At 43.6% G+C, this 17,747-nt stretch overlaps 1 protein-coding gene across 2 annotated transcripts in view; it reads left to right on the forward strand.

Annotated features, from left to right (window-relative positions):
- Window positions 1-1,773: 1,773 nt before the first annotated feature.
- ANKRD55 (ankyrin repeat domain 55) overlaps window positions 1,774-17,747 on the forward strand; it is a 46,676-nt gene continuing 30,702 nt past the window's right edge. For both annotated transcript variants that reach the window (XM_049796210.1, XM_049796211.1), the window contains exons 1-5: window positions 1,774-2,124; window positions 8,755-8,877; window positions 10,726-10,856; window positions 12,952-13,061; window positions 16,476-16,536. In XM_049796210.1, coding sequence (XP_049652167.1) covers window positions 2,070-2,124; window positions 8,755-8,877; window positions 10,726-10,856; window positions 12,952-13,061; window positions 16,476-16,536 — 480 coding nt within the window. In that variant the 5' untranslated portion in view covers window positions 1,774-2,069. The remainder of the gene's footprint in view (window positions 2,125-8,754; window positions 8,878-10,725; window positions 10,857-12,951; window positions 13,062-16,475; window positions 16,537-17,747) is intronic.

Here is a 17,747-nt window from a genome sequence, read left to right on the forward strand (position 1 = left end):
TGCGCTGCAAGAGTGAGACTGGACCACTAATCTCCAGAGCACATTGATTCCATGTCAGGAGCAGAATGGAAGGACAGAGACCTAGTAACAGTAAACAGGCAGGTGAAACTGTGAGGTTTTAATTGATCGGATTAGGTGGAGGATGGTGGAGTGGCCAGCTAACTGGGTAATCTGTACTGCAGCAGTGCCCAGAGTGAGAAATCCTGTGTACACAGAGGTCAAAGGGCCTCTTGTGACAGGAAACAAAGGCCACTTTGGGGGTCTTTTGAAGATCACCAGGGGTGATAATTTGCAGTTCAAAATGCCTGACCACAGACACATCTCGGCTCCAGTTCCTCCTCCATGAAGTCAGCAGCCATGGCAGCATTTTGAGCAGAGCCAGCGTGTTAAACTGGACGGACTGGACTGTCACCTGCTGGTGACATGCCGTGAGCCACCCTCCTGGAAAGGAGATGCCAGGTAGGAGCTGACCGTCTGCGTAACTAATACTCTGCTCCCAGATTGCATAGACAGCACTTGCCACACGGTGGATCCCTCCTCCATTAAAAAAAAAAAAAAAAAAAGAAGGCCTGAGATGAACCAAAGCACAAACCAGTCAGCAGCAGAGAAAAGAAACGGAGCCAATCTCCAGCTCCACAGTCCTAGCACATGCCTCTCCACAGTTAAGGACCCTTGAGCAGATCACACTGCCACATTCTGGAGAATTTCAGCTCTGGCCTTTTGTTTCAAGCCATATTGCTTCCTGGGCCATGCTATCTTTTTCCAAACACATAGTTTGGATTCAGGTTCAGAAGCAGATGCTTGGGATGTGAACCAGCTCCCGATACAACTCCTACGGCGTCCACCAGTACGTTACGTCTCTAGCATCCATTATAGTCACGGGAATCGGTCCAAACGCCAGAACGGAATAAATACAGTGAATAAAAGTCTAGGGGCGTCTTCGGCTGACCAAACCTAGGCATAGCTTTAGTGTAGGTCCTGCCTGCACCTTCAGGCCAAAAGTGTCCTACCTTTCCTAATTTTCAGCTATTAGTTAGTGTGCTTTATTCAGCAGTAACGGTGTGTCTCTTCCAGTGCACCGGTACTGGGTAAACTTGTTCGTTCTATCCCTCCCATCCACCAGCCCCTAGGCACTGCTGGTGGTCTACCGCTCTAGGTAAGCTCCAAGTCAGCGCGCTCATTGCTATTTCCTCCGTGGAAACGACCCAGCAAAAAGGCAAAGCTCGCCAGGGTCCCCCTTTGCAGTGCAGAGTCTGAGTTCCCCCAACCCCGGGAGGCCAAAACTCCAGCCTGCAGCCACGGGTCTACCGCTGGTTTGGGGTTCGGAGCACGCGCCGTGAGCTCCTACACCTCTTGCAGGGTGCTGCTGGAGCCATCGCTGTCCGCTCCGGCCACGGCCACGTGCCCTCGGTTATTACCCCTTCGTTAATTAACTAACCGTAACCGGTTAGCGCTGACCTAAGGTGGGAAGGAAGGGCTCGCTCACTTGCGTCGCCCGTGCAGGAGTTACACCGGGAAATCTCCGAGAACCTCACCCCACGACCCGTCCCGAGCGACGCGCCGACCGCACCGCGGTACGGGCAGCCTGCCCGCCGGGCTCCTCTCCCCGCCCGGAGGGGCACGGCGGGGACGGACGCCCGCCACGGCCCGGCCCGGCCCGGCCCGGCCCGGCCCGGTGCGGCAGCGCCGCGCATGCGCCGCCCGCCCGCCCGCCCGCCCTGCCGGGGTCGTTTGCCGGCGGTCAGCGCTGGGCTGCCGGCGCCCGGAGCGGGGCCGGTGGCGGTGGAGCGGGGGTCCCGGCTGCTCGTAGGCAGCCTCGCTCGCCGAGGGCCGGGCGCCTGCCGGTTAAGGTTGCGGGGATGTCGTTTTAAGAGGGCCCGTTGCAAGCAGGATACACCGTCCCCATCGGGCGAGGGCTAATGTCCTCACCCTGACAGGAACCTGCGGCCGCAGAGCGAGTTTAATTCTCTGGCGAGGAGGCCGGAGACAGCTACCGTGGCGTTGTCTACTGTGATAAATGGGATTCTTCCCTGAAAACCCCGGAGGTGGCATTTGGCTGGTTGTAAAGAATGAGACAGACCGCAATGGATTTCAGCTCCTCGTCGGTGTTCGATCAGCACAAAGGTAAGTCGCCTGCTACTGATTGCAAAACCCTCTGGTCCTCCCGTGGAAACCCACTAAGCTTACTCGACAGAATGAACAACAAGGATTTTTGGAAAAGATCGGGTCTCCTAGAGACTCAGTTGGGTTACACGTGAATTAATTTCTTCCATCAGTTTTAGAAGCGGATATTTCAGCCTATTGCTACAGTGAATTTTAGAAATAAAATTTTTCAGCAGAACAGCAACAGCATCTTACGTAAGGTTGCTCTTACGCTTAGCGTTGAGAGATGAATGTATATATTTATTGTCTCTATTATATATTGGTCCTCTAATGGAGATAATATACATACATACACACACACACAATTGCCATATGGGCAAACAAAGCAGTTTAAAATGGGGTAAAAATTTAGGAAAAGCTGATTTTCATAAGTCTACGAGTTTGTATACATTAAAAGGACTAGATGCTGACAAGCAATCGACTTTTCTTCGGCAAATCTTAACTGTATAGGTAAAGTATTGTTGTAATTGTGAATTTAACGTATCTTTAAAAGCCCCAACGTGAAGATTTTCTACATGGTAAGGCTGCTGTGGAAATACACATGTGTCTTTGTTGTCTGTTTTTAAGTTAAATGGTTGAATTTCCTCTCTTTATTTGCCAATACCAGATTTTATGTCTTATGGCTTAATCCACTATAAGGTGTGTAGCAGCATTCCTTTTACGTTCCCAAAGCAGGAAGCTGTCATTGCTTGATTATCCATGTTGCAACAAATTTCTCTTTAAGTCAGCTTGCCAAATAATTCATGTGCAGTGGCCACAGTGTCCAGTGCATGCCTGCAAAGTATCCAAGCCAACACAGCCGTGCTGGCCCCACAACGAAGGTGCTGACTGTAGAAAAAAGACGAAGGGCGTAAGGCAGACGGACAGTGCGGTCCCTTTTGAGCAGCTGTGTCCCACAGGTTGCATTTTTGTGCTTGCCTATGCTTCTTCAGCGATCCCACGGTAAAGACATTCCATGCAAAGCACTGGACTTACGGCCGCCTTTCAGCCAACAGTAGCGGCCAAAGCCTGAAGCAAGTCTTGGGAGTACTGGTCTACACCAGGGCAGCCGGCACCCCACCCTGAGCAGGTGGGGAAGAGCGGGAGGCCATCAGGCAAAACTGAGTGGCAAGAGACAGAAAATACTACCAGCAAGGATAAGGGAGGAGGGGAGAAGGGGGGATCTGTACTGCAGGGATAGAGACAGGTGCTCATGTACGAATGACGTAAGGAACATTTTCCCCAACAGGACTGAGATGTGGGGCTGACTGAGCTTCTGCAGCTCCAAACAGCCGTTCTCAGGCTCTCCTTCTGCAGGCACTACAAGTACGTCCTGTGCCCCACGCTGACCCAGCAGTGTTCAGACTGGGGAGGGAGAGGGGAAACCTGCCTGCTCAGTGCTGTGGGGATGGCTGCCAGGGAGCCGATGGAAGTGGTGCCAGGAAGGAGGCTGGAATATGACCAGGGCTGGGGAAGGAGAAGTCAAGTCTCCAGATGGAGGAGGGGGCAGACAGCAATGCAGGAGGCCACTGACCCGAACCACCTTATCTGGGTAGAAGTGAGGCAGTTGGGAGGCAACATCTGCCTGTACCTCCCCTTGCTCCTAATGTGCAGCCCGTCCTCCTGCCAGGCCACTCTCCACACTGAGCCATCCTTATTCTTGTCCAGCATCATCTCCAGCCCCATGTCACACTCCACTCACAGCATCTCCCCAGCAAGAGGGTCCCCTCCAGATAGATTTATCACCTCTCCCCCACCACCACTGCAGGGATGCTGGCTCATTAGGTGGTTTGTGACTTACTGTTTGCCTTCCCTGACAGCTGCGTGGGAGGCGGATGGGGAGCAGAAGCAGGCAACACACAGTAATGGGACGCTGAACCCCTTGGTTGTTAGGCAAAGAAAGCTCTATTCAAAATTTAAGATTTATGGTGGATTTTATCTGAATAGCATGTTAATGTCTTGGCACATTACTGATTTAAGCAGGCATAATTTTTTTAGTAAGAAGGGGAATATCTTTCATTGGAGCAATTTATAACAATAGAAGAATACAGAGTAGCTTTCAAACACACCAGATCAATATCTGTTGGTCCAATAAAATAATCCAACCCTACCTACAAACCCGTTCTCCACCCCACGCGTTAGAAAAATATCCCAGCTACAGATCAATAAAACAGCATTCCAGGCTTGAAAATCATACCGTCTCTTTGCAACACATCCTACAATACTTCTCATTAACATCTTACCAATATAGTGCAGCAGCAGAAGCAATGTAGGACTTAGAGAAGCCAACCAACATCAGAAACCCCTCCCCTCCTAATACTGCTTGGTGCCATCTGAATGTGTGCTGTACCTGGCTTCAAATGTTTACCATTTAAACAGAGAAGCTAGACAAAGGCCTGGACTGGTACATTCACAGCCAGGCACACACAGGGATTATTACTTCATTAAGCAATCAATAAATCCATAATATTAAAGAGCGAGTTACAATTTCCAAAAACTGCACTCATCCACCTCTCCCTGACCCTTGACACTGACGTGCTGAAATCAAATAAACTGCCTAGTGTTGTGTCCTGCTGACAAGCTGTGGGAAATCTCTTAAGTCATTTGGCTACTGGTGGAGACAAGAGGGTTTATAGGAAAGAGGGAAGTAAATTATATACATAAATACTTCTTCCTCACAATGAACATAAATTATCCTGTTATCCAGCCTTCAGTTTTCAAAACTTAGTGTTTTAGCATGGTCTAAATCAGTCATTTTCAAGACCACATACAATAATCTGCAGCAAATGTATTTAGACCTTAAAAATCCAGTGCAGGAGAAAGCATGCTTTTACGTGCATCTAGCATGCACTTTGTAAAACAACACATCAGCCAACATCGCAAATTGAGTAAGACATGCATTCTTCATAGGAGAGTCAGAGGAGAATTAATGTCACAGGCAGTGTAATTTCATTGCTCTGAATCCTGTGATCATTCTGCATGTTTCTTTATATACCCCCATTTCTGACCGAAAGACAATGACTTTGTCTTAAAGAAATGACGCACTTTTTAAACACTGCAGCTTATTTCAGATAGATTGGCTTTTAACTTTGATTCTTTCTGAGAATTTTAGCTACAAAAGAAGATGTCACAACCCTGTATGTCATTTGGTCTTTGCTCACTAAGGTTTTTCCAGACCCTTCTATGCCACTGTTACGCCAGCCTGCAGTTCCTCCCTACCCTTGCTCCATACGCAGGCTCTTAGTTGGACCTTCTGCCTTCCTGAAGCTGACTGGCAGCTTCCTTTCACCAGTAGCACAGCAATTTTCCAAAATAAAATGTAAAATGGCACCAGTACTCACGGGCGTTTACAGAACTGCAAGATAATAAATGAAGTGACGCTAAGGCATTCGAAGATGGAGGGTCAGGCGTTTGGCTGTTCACAATCCCTTTATCCCACATGGTGCAGGTGCCCCCGCCGCAGCTGAGCCTCGCAGCAGGGTGAGCTCACAGAGCAGGACACAAGCGCTCAGTACCTCACTGCAAAACGCCCCCTCTCCAAACCATGCCTCTTCTGCCCAGGAAGGTGTCTGCAAAAAGAAATGGCCTACAAGCTTTGCGCCCATGCCGCCTCATTGCTTGATAGGTAGGGTAAGCTGGAGGAAGATGAAGCGGGAGATGTTGTGTCCCCTGGAGCCAACCGCATCCAGCATAAATGACATCCAAGCCCTGCTGGCATTTCCTGCTCCCTGCCATGTGAAGCACCAGAAGACTACGTGTCTGTCTTGCGCCTTGTCCCCCACCCAAAGCCACACAGGTCATGTTACAGACACCCCACTTGAAATCACATCACCTTACACAAATGGAATGAGTGCCAGTCTACTTTATGTCGGATGCACAGTATGGGCGCTCATCAATTCCTCCTGGCCCAGTCTCCCTCACCAGCAGGGTGACAGCCCGGTCCACCTGCCTCTCCTTGCTCTGACAGCGAGGACTCCTGGGTGGCGAAGTGTGACTCTTAGATGTGGCTTCACGCCATTATCCCTTAAGAGGAGTGGAGCCCGTGTTCTGCAAGAGCAGGTGTGGGGAAGAGTTCTTTGTTCATTCATCCATTCATTCAGAGTTTTGCTTCCTCTCCTCATTCAGGAGGATAATTGCTCTGGGGAAAGCAGCTTCAGGCCACCACAAGCAAAGGCACAGGGGAGAAGGTGTTTTGGTTTTAGTTAGATGAGAAAGGGCAGAGGGAGTCAGGGACCCACATGCAGGTGGGTCTTCCCATCTTCCATCCATCTTCCTGCCATCCTGCCCTCTGGGTAAGCAACTGCTCTCCTCCGGAGATGGAGACTTTCCTTTTGTGGCTGGATTACTCTGCTCCTGACTCACAGCAGGAAAATTTAACAGTACTTTCAAGGCCGAACAGCAAAATGTACAAAATTGACATGTGTCATGCATGAAGGAGGTGATAGCCCCCTTGATCCACTGTCTGTCTCAGAACATCTAGTGGTTTCTCTCCCAATGTCAGCAGTAACTTCTCTGCACCATTCCCATATAATAACCACTACATGCAGCTGTGAGAGGAGCTATGTCGGTGCTTGTGGCTGGCACCTTCTGTGTACCTCCAGAGCCTGGCCAAGAGGAGCAACACAAGCGCTGAACCTGTGCCTTGTCTCCTTGCCTTTGCCCAGCCCATGCTACACCCCTCTTTGACTAAGGGACTAGCTCAGACTTGAGCTTGTTACTAACATGTCTTCGCTGAGTGTACCGATTATGAGAGCAGTCTGCATATCTGGCATGATAAGGAAATCTGATTAATGGACCCTGTGGTAAAGCCACTTCTTTTTTCATATAGTAGTCACTGCTGATGACTCTCCAGAGGCAATGACTCTTAGTCTCTCCTGATCTCCCAGGCACACAGGTCAAAGCTTCTGAGCCAAATGAACGGTTCCCTCAGCAATAGACTGCCCAATAGAGTAAAAAGCAAATCAACATTTTTAATTTAAAAATTTTATCAAATGTGTAATTTAAAAGACCAGCTAGAAGGAAGAAAAGAAATTAAATTCTCTTCAGTTGAGTAGTGATGGAATCTGCAGTGGTGAAGGCAGATATAACATCAGCTTTCTAGTTTTCCCAAGCCCTCAACTAGAGCTCCAGCTTTGACAGACTAACCTTTCCCAGGCTAAGAGCTGATTGCGTTTCCATGGCAGCCAAGTTTAGAAGTTGAGAGTGATGATCACATCCCGAGGAGAGGTGATCACATGTGGGGAATTATGCTGGACTGTAAACCCCACTGTGGAGCTCATATGAGTTCAGCCGCAAGAACATCTGATCACAACATGAATAGCGTGGCTAATGCTTTAAAAGATCTTAAATTGAAAAGATCTTTATCACTCAAAAATATATATGACAATGTTTAAAATATAATTTATATCCATGTGTTAATGTATTATTTGATTATGAAAAAGACTTTACTAACTTTTCAAATTCTCTTTAAACCATCCCCCTTTTTTCTGCACAGCTTACGTAGTTACGCTGTCTCTAGAAGACACAACAGTAAGGATAAGTCAGCAGTCACTTAATCTGTCTTTCTTTTGATCAGTTCTCTAGTGTGATTTAGGAGGCAGTTTTACTTTCTCCTGCTAACAAGGTAGTGCAGTGGCAGGAAAAAATGTTGTGCTCTGTAGCTCTGACCCTCATCCACAGTAAACAACAGCACAGCTCACTGCAGCTGTACTTCTTTTTGAATTAACAGAGATCAGAAACTCTTTTTAAAATTAGACAAGACTGTGGGTGACCAGCAATACACATCTAGGGCATTTTACCATTACATCACATTTGACTTTGCACCAAAAAGTCAACTCTTTTGACGCCTGGAGTTAATAGTCCACTTGAAGCCAAAGGAGGTGTAGGCATGTGGAGCATGGGATGACCAGTCTGGAAAGAAGTTACAAGCAAAGAAGCAAAGAGGAAATCATCGCATTAATTTATCTAGAAAGAAAAATGTGAGGAGTGTTGAGGAACAGGTCCTGAAAGTCATCTGCTTTAAATATTAACTCATACGGTAATGGCCAAACAAAAAAATAAACCTCTCCTGGGTTCCAAGCAATAGCGCACCTTTCCTTTTTGCAGGAATTATTAACACAAAATATTGCTGCCAGAAATTCACTCTCCTGAGAAGAGAATTCCCCTGGACACCACAGGGACAGGAGGTGAAAAGCATCAGTCTTCTGACCGGTGCAAGGATAACACCTGAACTGAGAACACCTGTGTCCTGATTTCATCCTATCTCACAAAAGTGTAGCCAGCAATATTATGAGCTGGTTCAGTTATTACTTCACTTTCTCAAGTCATGTTACATTAATGTTAGTATGATTTCTTATAAAAGGTGGAAACTTTCCATAAGTTTTCTTACATCCTCTCAGTGTCTGTCTGACAGTTTCTGACAGTTTCTGGAAGAAGTTATGATGAAAAACAAGTTTCAGATGACTAACAAAAGCCACAGTGCTGTTTAGATACACTTTGTTTCACTTCGAGTTATATAGTCATAAAAACTCAGTGAAATAAGTGTCATTACTTTCACTGTTAATCATTTGTACTTGCTCTCTGCTTACTCACAGACATACTCCTCCCCTGCAGGTGATGCAGCAGAAGAGATTGACTTGACTGTGGTTTACCAAGCAGCCGCTAATGGCGATGTGAACACACTAACAGCAGTGATTCGAGAAGATCCTTCCATCCTGGAGTGCTGCGACAGCGAGGGTAAATGAAGTCTGAGCTTGCTCTCAGGGGATTAGTTGCTTCAGCTTGCAATTAAATTTTCCATTTTTTTTATCCTGATTTTTGTGTTCAGCAAATTATGTTTAGTAGCAGAATATGGGAAATTTGAGTTATTCTTTGGAACATCCACTGGAAATGCTCAGTTTGGAAACTTCTTTCCCTCTGTAATTGTTTTTTATATGGATACAATTAAGTTGTTTTGCTATAATCAGACAGTACTTTATCATGAATCTTCTTTAGGGAGATGCTGAGAAATTGTCATTTCAGGGAAGGGAAAAGAACATTTTTTATCAAAGCCAAATGCTATACATTCTGCACATCTCTCAGGTAGAGGGTTCCAGTCTTTTGCACTTAAAAAGTATGTGTACAGAAACAGTTTGAAGGATTTTGTAATTGTTTGCTAAAGGGTTGGCTGTTCAATGTGCAATGATCTAAATAATCTGTTTTATCTTGTGAGACTGTGGTCCTTTTTCTTTTTGTGTTCAGGTTACTATTTAATGTTATTACAAAGTGCTGTCCATTGGCTGGGTTTTATATGCATCTATTTCCCAAGTGAATTAAAGCCACAGATCTCTGGAAGCTTCTCTCAAGGAAGACTTTGTTTATTCAGAAGTATTTTATTGCAATTTCTTTTAAAGGACCCATATGAACACTGTCTATTCTAATCTTTACCAGTTTTCACCAAGTTACCAATTTTTCCTACACTTTAAACCAGACATCCTAACTGTTACCTTTATAACATCTGTTAGTCAGTAGAGAAAATGCTTAATCAAGCTAAAATGCTCTCAGTCCAGACCTTTAATGGGAGAGGGACTAGGTATGAAGGGCAGTGGGTGGAGATAGACTGATCGGCAAACGGAAGTATTTCAGCTCCAGAATAAACTTGTTTACTAGGTTGTACATACAAATGTAGCTAAAGATCAGTCTTGCAAGACAAAACATATGGCTCATATCCTGCACATATGGCAGAGTCTGCATAACCTCAGGTTGAGTAGCACGCATTTGCTCAGCAGTCTCATTGAATCCAGTAAGAATCATGATTCTTCAGTTATGTCTGAAGTTCTAGTAGTCTTACAGTTTCTAATATTCATGTTTATTCCCAGCTTAGTCATTTTAAATTGCTTTGTCAGATTCTGCAGGAAAGTCTCTTGCTGTTATTCAGCAGTTAACAGAATGGATGGAAGAGGAAGCAATTAAAAGATGTCATAATATTTCACGATGAAATTTGAGTATTACATTTGAGTGTAGATTTCAGGGTTTTTCCAGCACAGAAATTGTTTGCAGAATATAAATAAAAGTTCTTGTGACAACAGAAAAGAAAATATTCTAGAGCAAATCCAGCCTTTAAAATAAGTTATTGTCTACATACAGCATCAACTCACACACATACACCTTTGCACAGGACGGGGCTTGATTTCAAAAATCTTTTGAATACACAGAGACAGAACGAAGCTGGGGTTTGAGAAAATTAGCCAAGCACCATCTGGATACTAGTCACTCTGAAGAATATCAGCCTCCAAAATGGTGTACAAAGCCAGCAGTTCATATCAGGAGCTTGTCAACAGAAAAAACACTTTTCCCTCCAGAAGCAGAGTTAATGAGGCAAGGCTTTTGCTGATGAAGTCATGCTCTTTTTAAAATTGGTGGTCAGTAACTGGCATAGCAGTTACTTCCTGCCTACAAAAAGCTGAGTACTTTAGCTGTTAGACAGTAGTCAGAGAAAGGATTTGTTAATCTGCCAGTGCTAACATTAGCAAATAAGAAAATATCTCTATCTTACGACTTTGACAAAATAAAAATTGTAAAAGAACGTTTGACTTTCTTCCCCAGGTTGCACACCTTTGATGCATGCTGTGTCAGGACGCCAGGTTGATACAGTGAAGCTTCTGTTGAAGATGGGAGCCAATATTAATATTCAAGATGCTTGTGGACGTACCAGTTTATCTCTGGCAACTTATCTGGTACTAAGACTTTGGGGAGAAGGATGGAAAGATAGATGGAGTGAAGGGAGTAAATGTGCAGACCAAATAAGATTTCTCCTTATACTACAGAAAGAAAAAAGTACAAAACATTTAGTTATAGACAATAGTGAAATTGTAAACTTTACTATAATGCAAAGCTGGAAGCAATGATTATTATAAAAGGATCAGGACTCTTGTCAGAGTGTCTTTTCTCTGTCAGGTTGTAAAATCAGTGCATGGTATGAGGATCTCACTAGGTCCAGGGTCCTCTGTGTGGTTTCAAGAAAGCCACTTGTTTCTGTGCACTGGAAAGTCCCCTCTTGTTCTTAATATGCAGATTAACTTCTCCCCTCCCACTATCAGCATCAGATATTTATGCTCCACAGAGGCCATTCCTATCTCAAACTCTGGTGGTCAGTAGGCATGTTTTCCTGCACACCACATGAGCCAGGGCATTGCTTTTTTTCACTGTGCTGGACCTTGGATGGCCAGGTTAAGAACTTAAGTTCGAGGTGCTGCAGGTGCCAGTGCAGGTACTCAGTTCATAAGCAACCCAATCCTCCAGTCAACCCACATGCAAGTGATAGTAGGGGCAGACATCCCACTCAGAAGTTTGGGAACGGAGGCGTGGTGCTCTCTGTCTGAAGCACACAGGGATGGTCCTCTTCTCCTTGGTCTTCTACTCCTCACTGGAGGGAATTCAGGATTCAGAGAGAGGATGGGGACCAAGTTAGTTGGGCAGAGGGGTTGACCGTGGGCTTCCATTATTAGCTGCACAGAAAGGAGGAAGGAATGTTCACCCATGCTGCATAGTGTGAGTTATGGCTGGAGGACCGCCAGTTCATTTAAACAGATACTGTGGCAGCCTAATCAAATCACATCCCTTGCATCTAGTTTCTTCCTGCAAATTCAGGACAAAAACAGTGCTTCTGCTCAGCTATGCAATATTCAGCCAGAAAATAAGTGTAGAAAATGGCAAAACAGGCAATCTCATTCAGTGCAAGGAGCATGTCCAACTTACTTGAGAATAAACATTTCCTCTGCCAGATATTTTCAAAAAATCCCACAATTAGTGTCATGCTCCTTTTTTCCTTCCTCTTTTCCCAGAGGGGAAAAACTATTCTTTGGAAAAAAAGAAATGACTGGAAAAGATTTAAACCACCCAGGCTTCAAAGTTTCCATTTCTGTTTCTGTGATGGATATAATCGGAGGTCTGGAGAGCATTTGGCTGTGATGTCTGTCCAGAGAACTGAATTCAGCAGAGCTCTACAGTCACAATCGCATGCAAGATTCGGTGGTCTTGTACTTCCACTGAGACCGGCAACATGGATGTTCCGATTCCATCATTCCACACCTTTTCCCTATAAATGCTGGTAATGCCAATCTGACGTAGCTCACACAGGAGGGAATGATCTTTATCAATTGCTCATGGAAGTTTGAAGAAAACACTTAAACGCATGGTTGATTTCCCTGGGACTTAAGTGTGCACTGAAAGATTTATGCAGTTACAACAAAATTGTTTATTTGCTTTTTTGTTGAGGTGATCAGTAGAAGGTTTTATTCCAAGAACTGATTCATCCCATGTGTTTTGGTGCTGTTTTCAGTCTAATATTGCCACTAATTAGAACTTCTGCAGCAATGTTTGTAAGACCACACTCTAAGGCTTTTTACTATTAATTTGCCATCCCTGCTAAAATCTCATAAAGGAAATGAGATTAAGCGCTGATGTTGTTGCTTTAACCTAGCATAATTAAATCCACATGCAGGAATATGTGTAGCATTTGCTAGTGATACAGGAAGTAGCAGGTTTTTTATCACTGTTTACTCAGTAGGTACTTGCCACAGCTGCAGAAAAACCAAAATGCTATGTAAAGAAAACACCTTATCACAGAAATGAATGAGCGAGCTCGTCTGAGACTCAGACTCCAAAGGGGAACCGCTCTCAGTGCTGAGAGACCTCCACTGGGGAAACAAAGATCAGTTCCTCTGCTGGCAGTAACAGCTACAGTCACACACAGATGCCAGAACCACCAAGCAAAGATCTGGCCCAATGCATTTTGTTTCCCTCTTTGACATGCTCTAATTTCTTTTTTAGGGGTGGCTGGAAGGCTGTGTCAGCCTGCTCAGAAATGGTGCTAAGCAAAACATACCTGACAAAAATGGGAGGTTGCCACTACACGCTGCTACCGCAGAGCCTGACGTGAGGTATGTCCCAGGCTCCAACAGCATTTGCAGGTTGAATTTGAACAGGTAGTCACTAACACAGGCTACCCAGCCCAAAGGGGAGTCCAAGTCAGGAAGGTTAGCTGGGACGGTTACACTTATGACATGCTGCTTTGTTTAGTGGTTATCATAAAGGGGGTAGAGAGGAGGAAAAGCATTGTACACTTGTGTAACAGAGATACATGGCCAAGTAAGGTAAGGAGCCTAATTTAAGATCACAACAGGAGGAGGGAAAAAAACTGTATAATAGAGGTTGAAACTCTGGATTTCCCCTGACAAATTACCTTTCTGCCACCTCCCCACAAGAAATATTACAAGAAGCTCCTTCTCTGGACTTCTCCGAGTAGCAGGGCAAATGTGAGAAAAGTTTTCCACACGACAACCTCTCTGAGAGCCCCTGCTGTAAAAGGGAAGCTGAGGTTTGGTGGACTGGCTCATTTTTAACTACTTTTACTGAAGGTGGAGTAACAACTACAAAGCGTCTTCACAAGAAGTCTTAAAAAGATCCTATTTGTCTCATTCCAGCCTGTGATAATAAGAAGGTTTAAGAAATTCTGATTTGTACATCTGAATAAATTCACTCAGAAAACTCTCCTAAGTAAGTCATGCGTGGAGGGGGGATAGGAAGACATTAGAGATGGGTAAAACATTCAGTACATGCAAAATGTTCGTGTAACTTAATCACCGAGTCTATGGTGTTGCTGCCGTCACCATATCAGACCAGCCCAGACCTCTGTGTGTTTCTGCTGATCTTGCTCTTCAGCCTTTTTTAACAAACAGCTTTATTCATTTTCCACGTTATCATTGCTTTTCATGCATCACTTGGAGAGAATAGTTTGAGGTTTCTGCAGAAGTACGGGTCACTATCATTAAACAAAGCCTCCACAGAAAGAAGACAATGTTTGTACAACACTGCACATGCTGCTACTTGAAAGGGAACAGTAATCTACTTTACCAGCAGCCCACAGGGTTCCCTGAACATTTTTCACATTCTCCATGGATACGGGCAGACCTTTGCTCTGTACAGGAGTTTACCAGTTGCTCAATTCCTTTTCCTCTGTCTTCTCACTGGGTTTGCCTCATGCCCAGAAGACATGCCTGGAGCACTGAGGAGGAGGCTTTTCCATCACCATCACTGTCACTCTTGAATCCCATGCTGTTGCCAAAAGGGTTTATGCAGTGATCAGCCATGAAATGCTTTTTCAGCCAAGTTTGAAAGCTGGCAGCCTGCTGCTACAACCCCATGTGCTAGAGGCAGCACATGGACCACACGGAAAGACGGAGATAGTGATCAGCCAATTTATGTATTGGTTTGATAATTGATTTATGTGCTTCAGCACATTTCGCAGAGCCTAAGAGGAAAGGTGGAAAGAGAATCCACGGATTTTCTGATCTGTGCCTTTAAGAGTAGATATCAGAGAAATCTCAGCTGCATGGCTGAATATCTACATATTTGAGTGATAGCACTTATGCTGCCATAATTGTCTAAGGATGTAAGTAAGTGAGCCAAAGTTTGTTGTTAATAGAGGTTTTACACTCAAAGAATGAGATTTCCTTCACATACATTGGTTTCATTGATTATATATGGGGTCAAACTACATTGTATCTGGGGTTAAACTACAGAACTATGTATCAGGCTACAAAGCTATGTGATAAATGGGGTTTACAAGCATATTATGGTTATGTCATTTTCTTTCTGCTCACTAGTCCATTTTTACCCAGACCTGTTTTCAGATACTGAATTTCTGAGATTCTGAGTCCTTATGCCAAATGACCACAAAATGTCTTGCCTTTTACAAATTTTTACTAAACTAATCACAGCAATCCTAAAATGTCATCCTTTTCAGAGTTCCTATAGTATGACTCCATTATGCCATTGATTGTGTGATTCACAAAAAGAGGTGTAACACCCTTTTCTACAAGTATTTGTATCCATTTACAAATTAATTTGAAGTCCTAGCAAAGCACTGGGATCTGCCCAGTCTTCACCCTTTAGGGATATTCTAGTTAGAAAATAATTAAATTTGGACATCTGGCATCTGAAGATGGTGTTACCAACAGATGGGCTTTTCACCTGCAGAATTGCCTGAATCATCCATAAGCAATTGTAAATGTTTTTCTTTTGAATAATTTACATTATCTAGTTGTTTATCGGGGGGGAGATTGTCATGCAACATTCTCAACTTGATGTGATCCACACACCTGAGCATAGTTAGTTCAATCCAGAAAACATATTGAAAGCTGTTGAAGATTGTCCTGATGAAAAGCATCAGATTTTCATTCAGTCTCCTATGCATGGGAATCAGTGCATGGTTGTATACATTTATTTCTGCATTATTTGTACATTTATCAGAGTTCCCTCCTTGACACTTCATCATCTTTTAATTTCCTTGCAAAACAGCATGTCTTTAAAATGTCCATGTTTTGAAGGTTTCTAGCAAATTCACACCTTCAGGTGAGCTGTAAATTTGCATTATGACCTTATCTAGAGATACACTAAGTATATATCTTTCCTTTTGCTAGAATCATAAGAACTGTACCTCCATGTTAGGATCTGTACTATTTGGTTTTGTTACAGCCTGTGACGGGGTGGTCCTTTTCATTTCCATGATCTATCAATGTACATGATCCAAAAAATTAGCATCCTACTAAAAAATGCAACCATCTTTGCCAAACCTATAGTGATTTCAGAACATCTTCATAGGATACCAGAAGGAAAAGAAAAATCCATGCAGTGTTAAAAATATTATTGCACCTGAATAATATTTCATGTAACTATTTTACTGTAACTGTTCCCTCCACCAGAGGGGAGTGTTTGTAGTGTGATATTCTGTAAAATGTGAACCAATGCATGACCATATTTCATGAGATAGCAATGGCCCTATCCCCGCAGACCCACTGTAAGGCCTTGTAAAATACTGTCTGTTTGTGTGTGTATAAATATGTAGTATGCATGCATACACACACACGCAAATAAGTACACAACATCACATCAATCCAAGAGTTAAGGAGAGTGAAAAATCCTTTTAGAAACTGGTCGTTTGCATTACTGTTTGTTTAAAACTTCATAAAATAAGATGACAACGAATCACTAAGCTACCAAAAACTGCACACACATATAGTATTACACACTCTGATTCTAGCCTAGCAATCAGCACAAGAATTCTTCCTAGTGGATTTACTTTTAATTCCCAGCACTAAACTTCTGTTGTTACAGTAAGTGATAAAGTCCTATTTGTTTTTCTAGTATGACAAAGTTTAGACCTAAGATTCTGACCTGTGCCCATCACTAATACTGATTTTTCTTGAAATTGCATGTTTTGTTTCTCAAAAAAATGTCAATTTTTCAGGTTTAGTCAGGAGTACAGCACACTGATTATGTCATTGCTTCCGCAGGCTTCTGAACGTGCTTCTGCAGCAGTCAAATCTTAGTGAAATTAATCATCAGGACAATGAGGTGAGTGAGTTTGTGCTACCAGTCAAAGTCCCAGGCTCTGGGGGCATAGAAGTCATGCTGTTCAGAAAGAGTCCACTGTACCATCAATTTTGTCATGAGACTATGCACTAGTAAAAAATTTCTATAATGCTTTTGCTGAACTCTGCAAAGCATTACCTCATTTTTACTAGTATACATGATGCACCTTCAGGCTAATAAACCTTTTCCATAAACTGCCAGCTATAAGGTACCTTGAATTAGTCTCTTCACTCACTTGCCAAGACATTAATTGCTTTTGATTTTCTGAAGTTAGACATTGGACTAAATCCTCACCTTTACCAGTCATCCCATTATTAAAGCACAGTTCTCAGGAAAAATATTGGAAAGCTGGTATTACGCAGAACAGCCATGGAGCTACAAAAATTTATGCTATCCTCTGATTCTTAAAGAATTATGCCCTGTATAGTGTACACAGGAGGGTGTTAACTTCCCAAATGTGTACTCCAAATAGAGAAGCCTGACACAAGAGAGACTCTGGATGTCTTTTGATATGTTTCTCTTCACTCTAATAATTGTTCAAGGATGCATCTCTTCTCCACAGTGCCAGAATCACCACAGGGTTGTTAGTTTTTCCTCTTCCCATGAACATTCCCTATCCACTGGATAGTTTGCAGACCCTGCTCACAACAAACTAAACCAGACATATCCTTTGTCTTGGTGTAGAATTATGTTGCTAATGAATTGCATGGAACCATGGATCATAATTTCAACCCATAATGTTTTGCTGTAATGCATTGCTACTTGCAATCTGGAACTTTAGTCCAGCTCGCTGTCATCTGGCACTGAGAATATATTTGTTCAAGTGTCAGTACTAAGTCCTGAATATTCATGTCTTATGAAAAACGCGGCTCCTCACAAATGATTGCAGCTAATAGAGCTGTTCCCTTGGCATAAGTAAAACACTTCAGTTTTCCCATCTTACACTTGAGAAAAACAACCCAATGAATGCATGAACGCGTAAACAGTAAGAAATACATCTGGAGGTTTCATAGTTTCCACAACAGTGGCTTTCTGTGGGTTTACTTATGAAGCCTGTGAGATGACAATGTGAAGAAACATTCCCTGAAAAAGCCTCAAATCTGGGCAAAACAAATGTCACGCTCTATTTCCCAGAGCCATTTCTTGGGTTTTTTTTCTCCTTTTATGTCCCCTATTACTCTTTATTTTTTATA

The sequence above is a fragment of the Accipiter gentilis genome, chromosome Z, assembly GCF_929443795.1.
Source record: "Accipiter gentilis chromosome Z, bAccGen1.1, whole genome shotgun sequence".
Classification (NCBI taxonomy): domain Eukaryota; kingdom Metazoa; phylum Chordata; class Aves; order Accipitriformes; family Accipitridae; genus Astur; species Astur gentilis.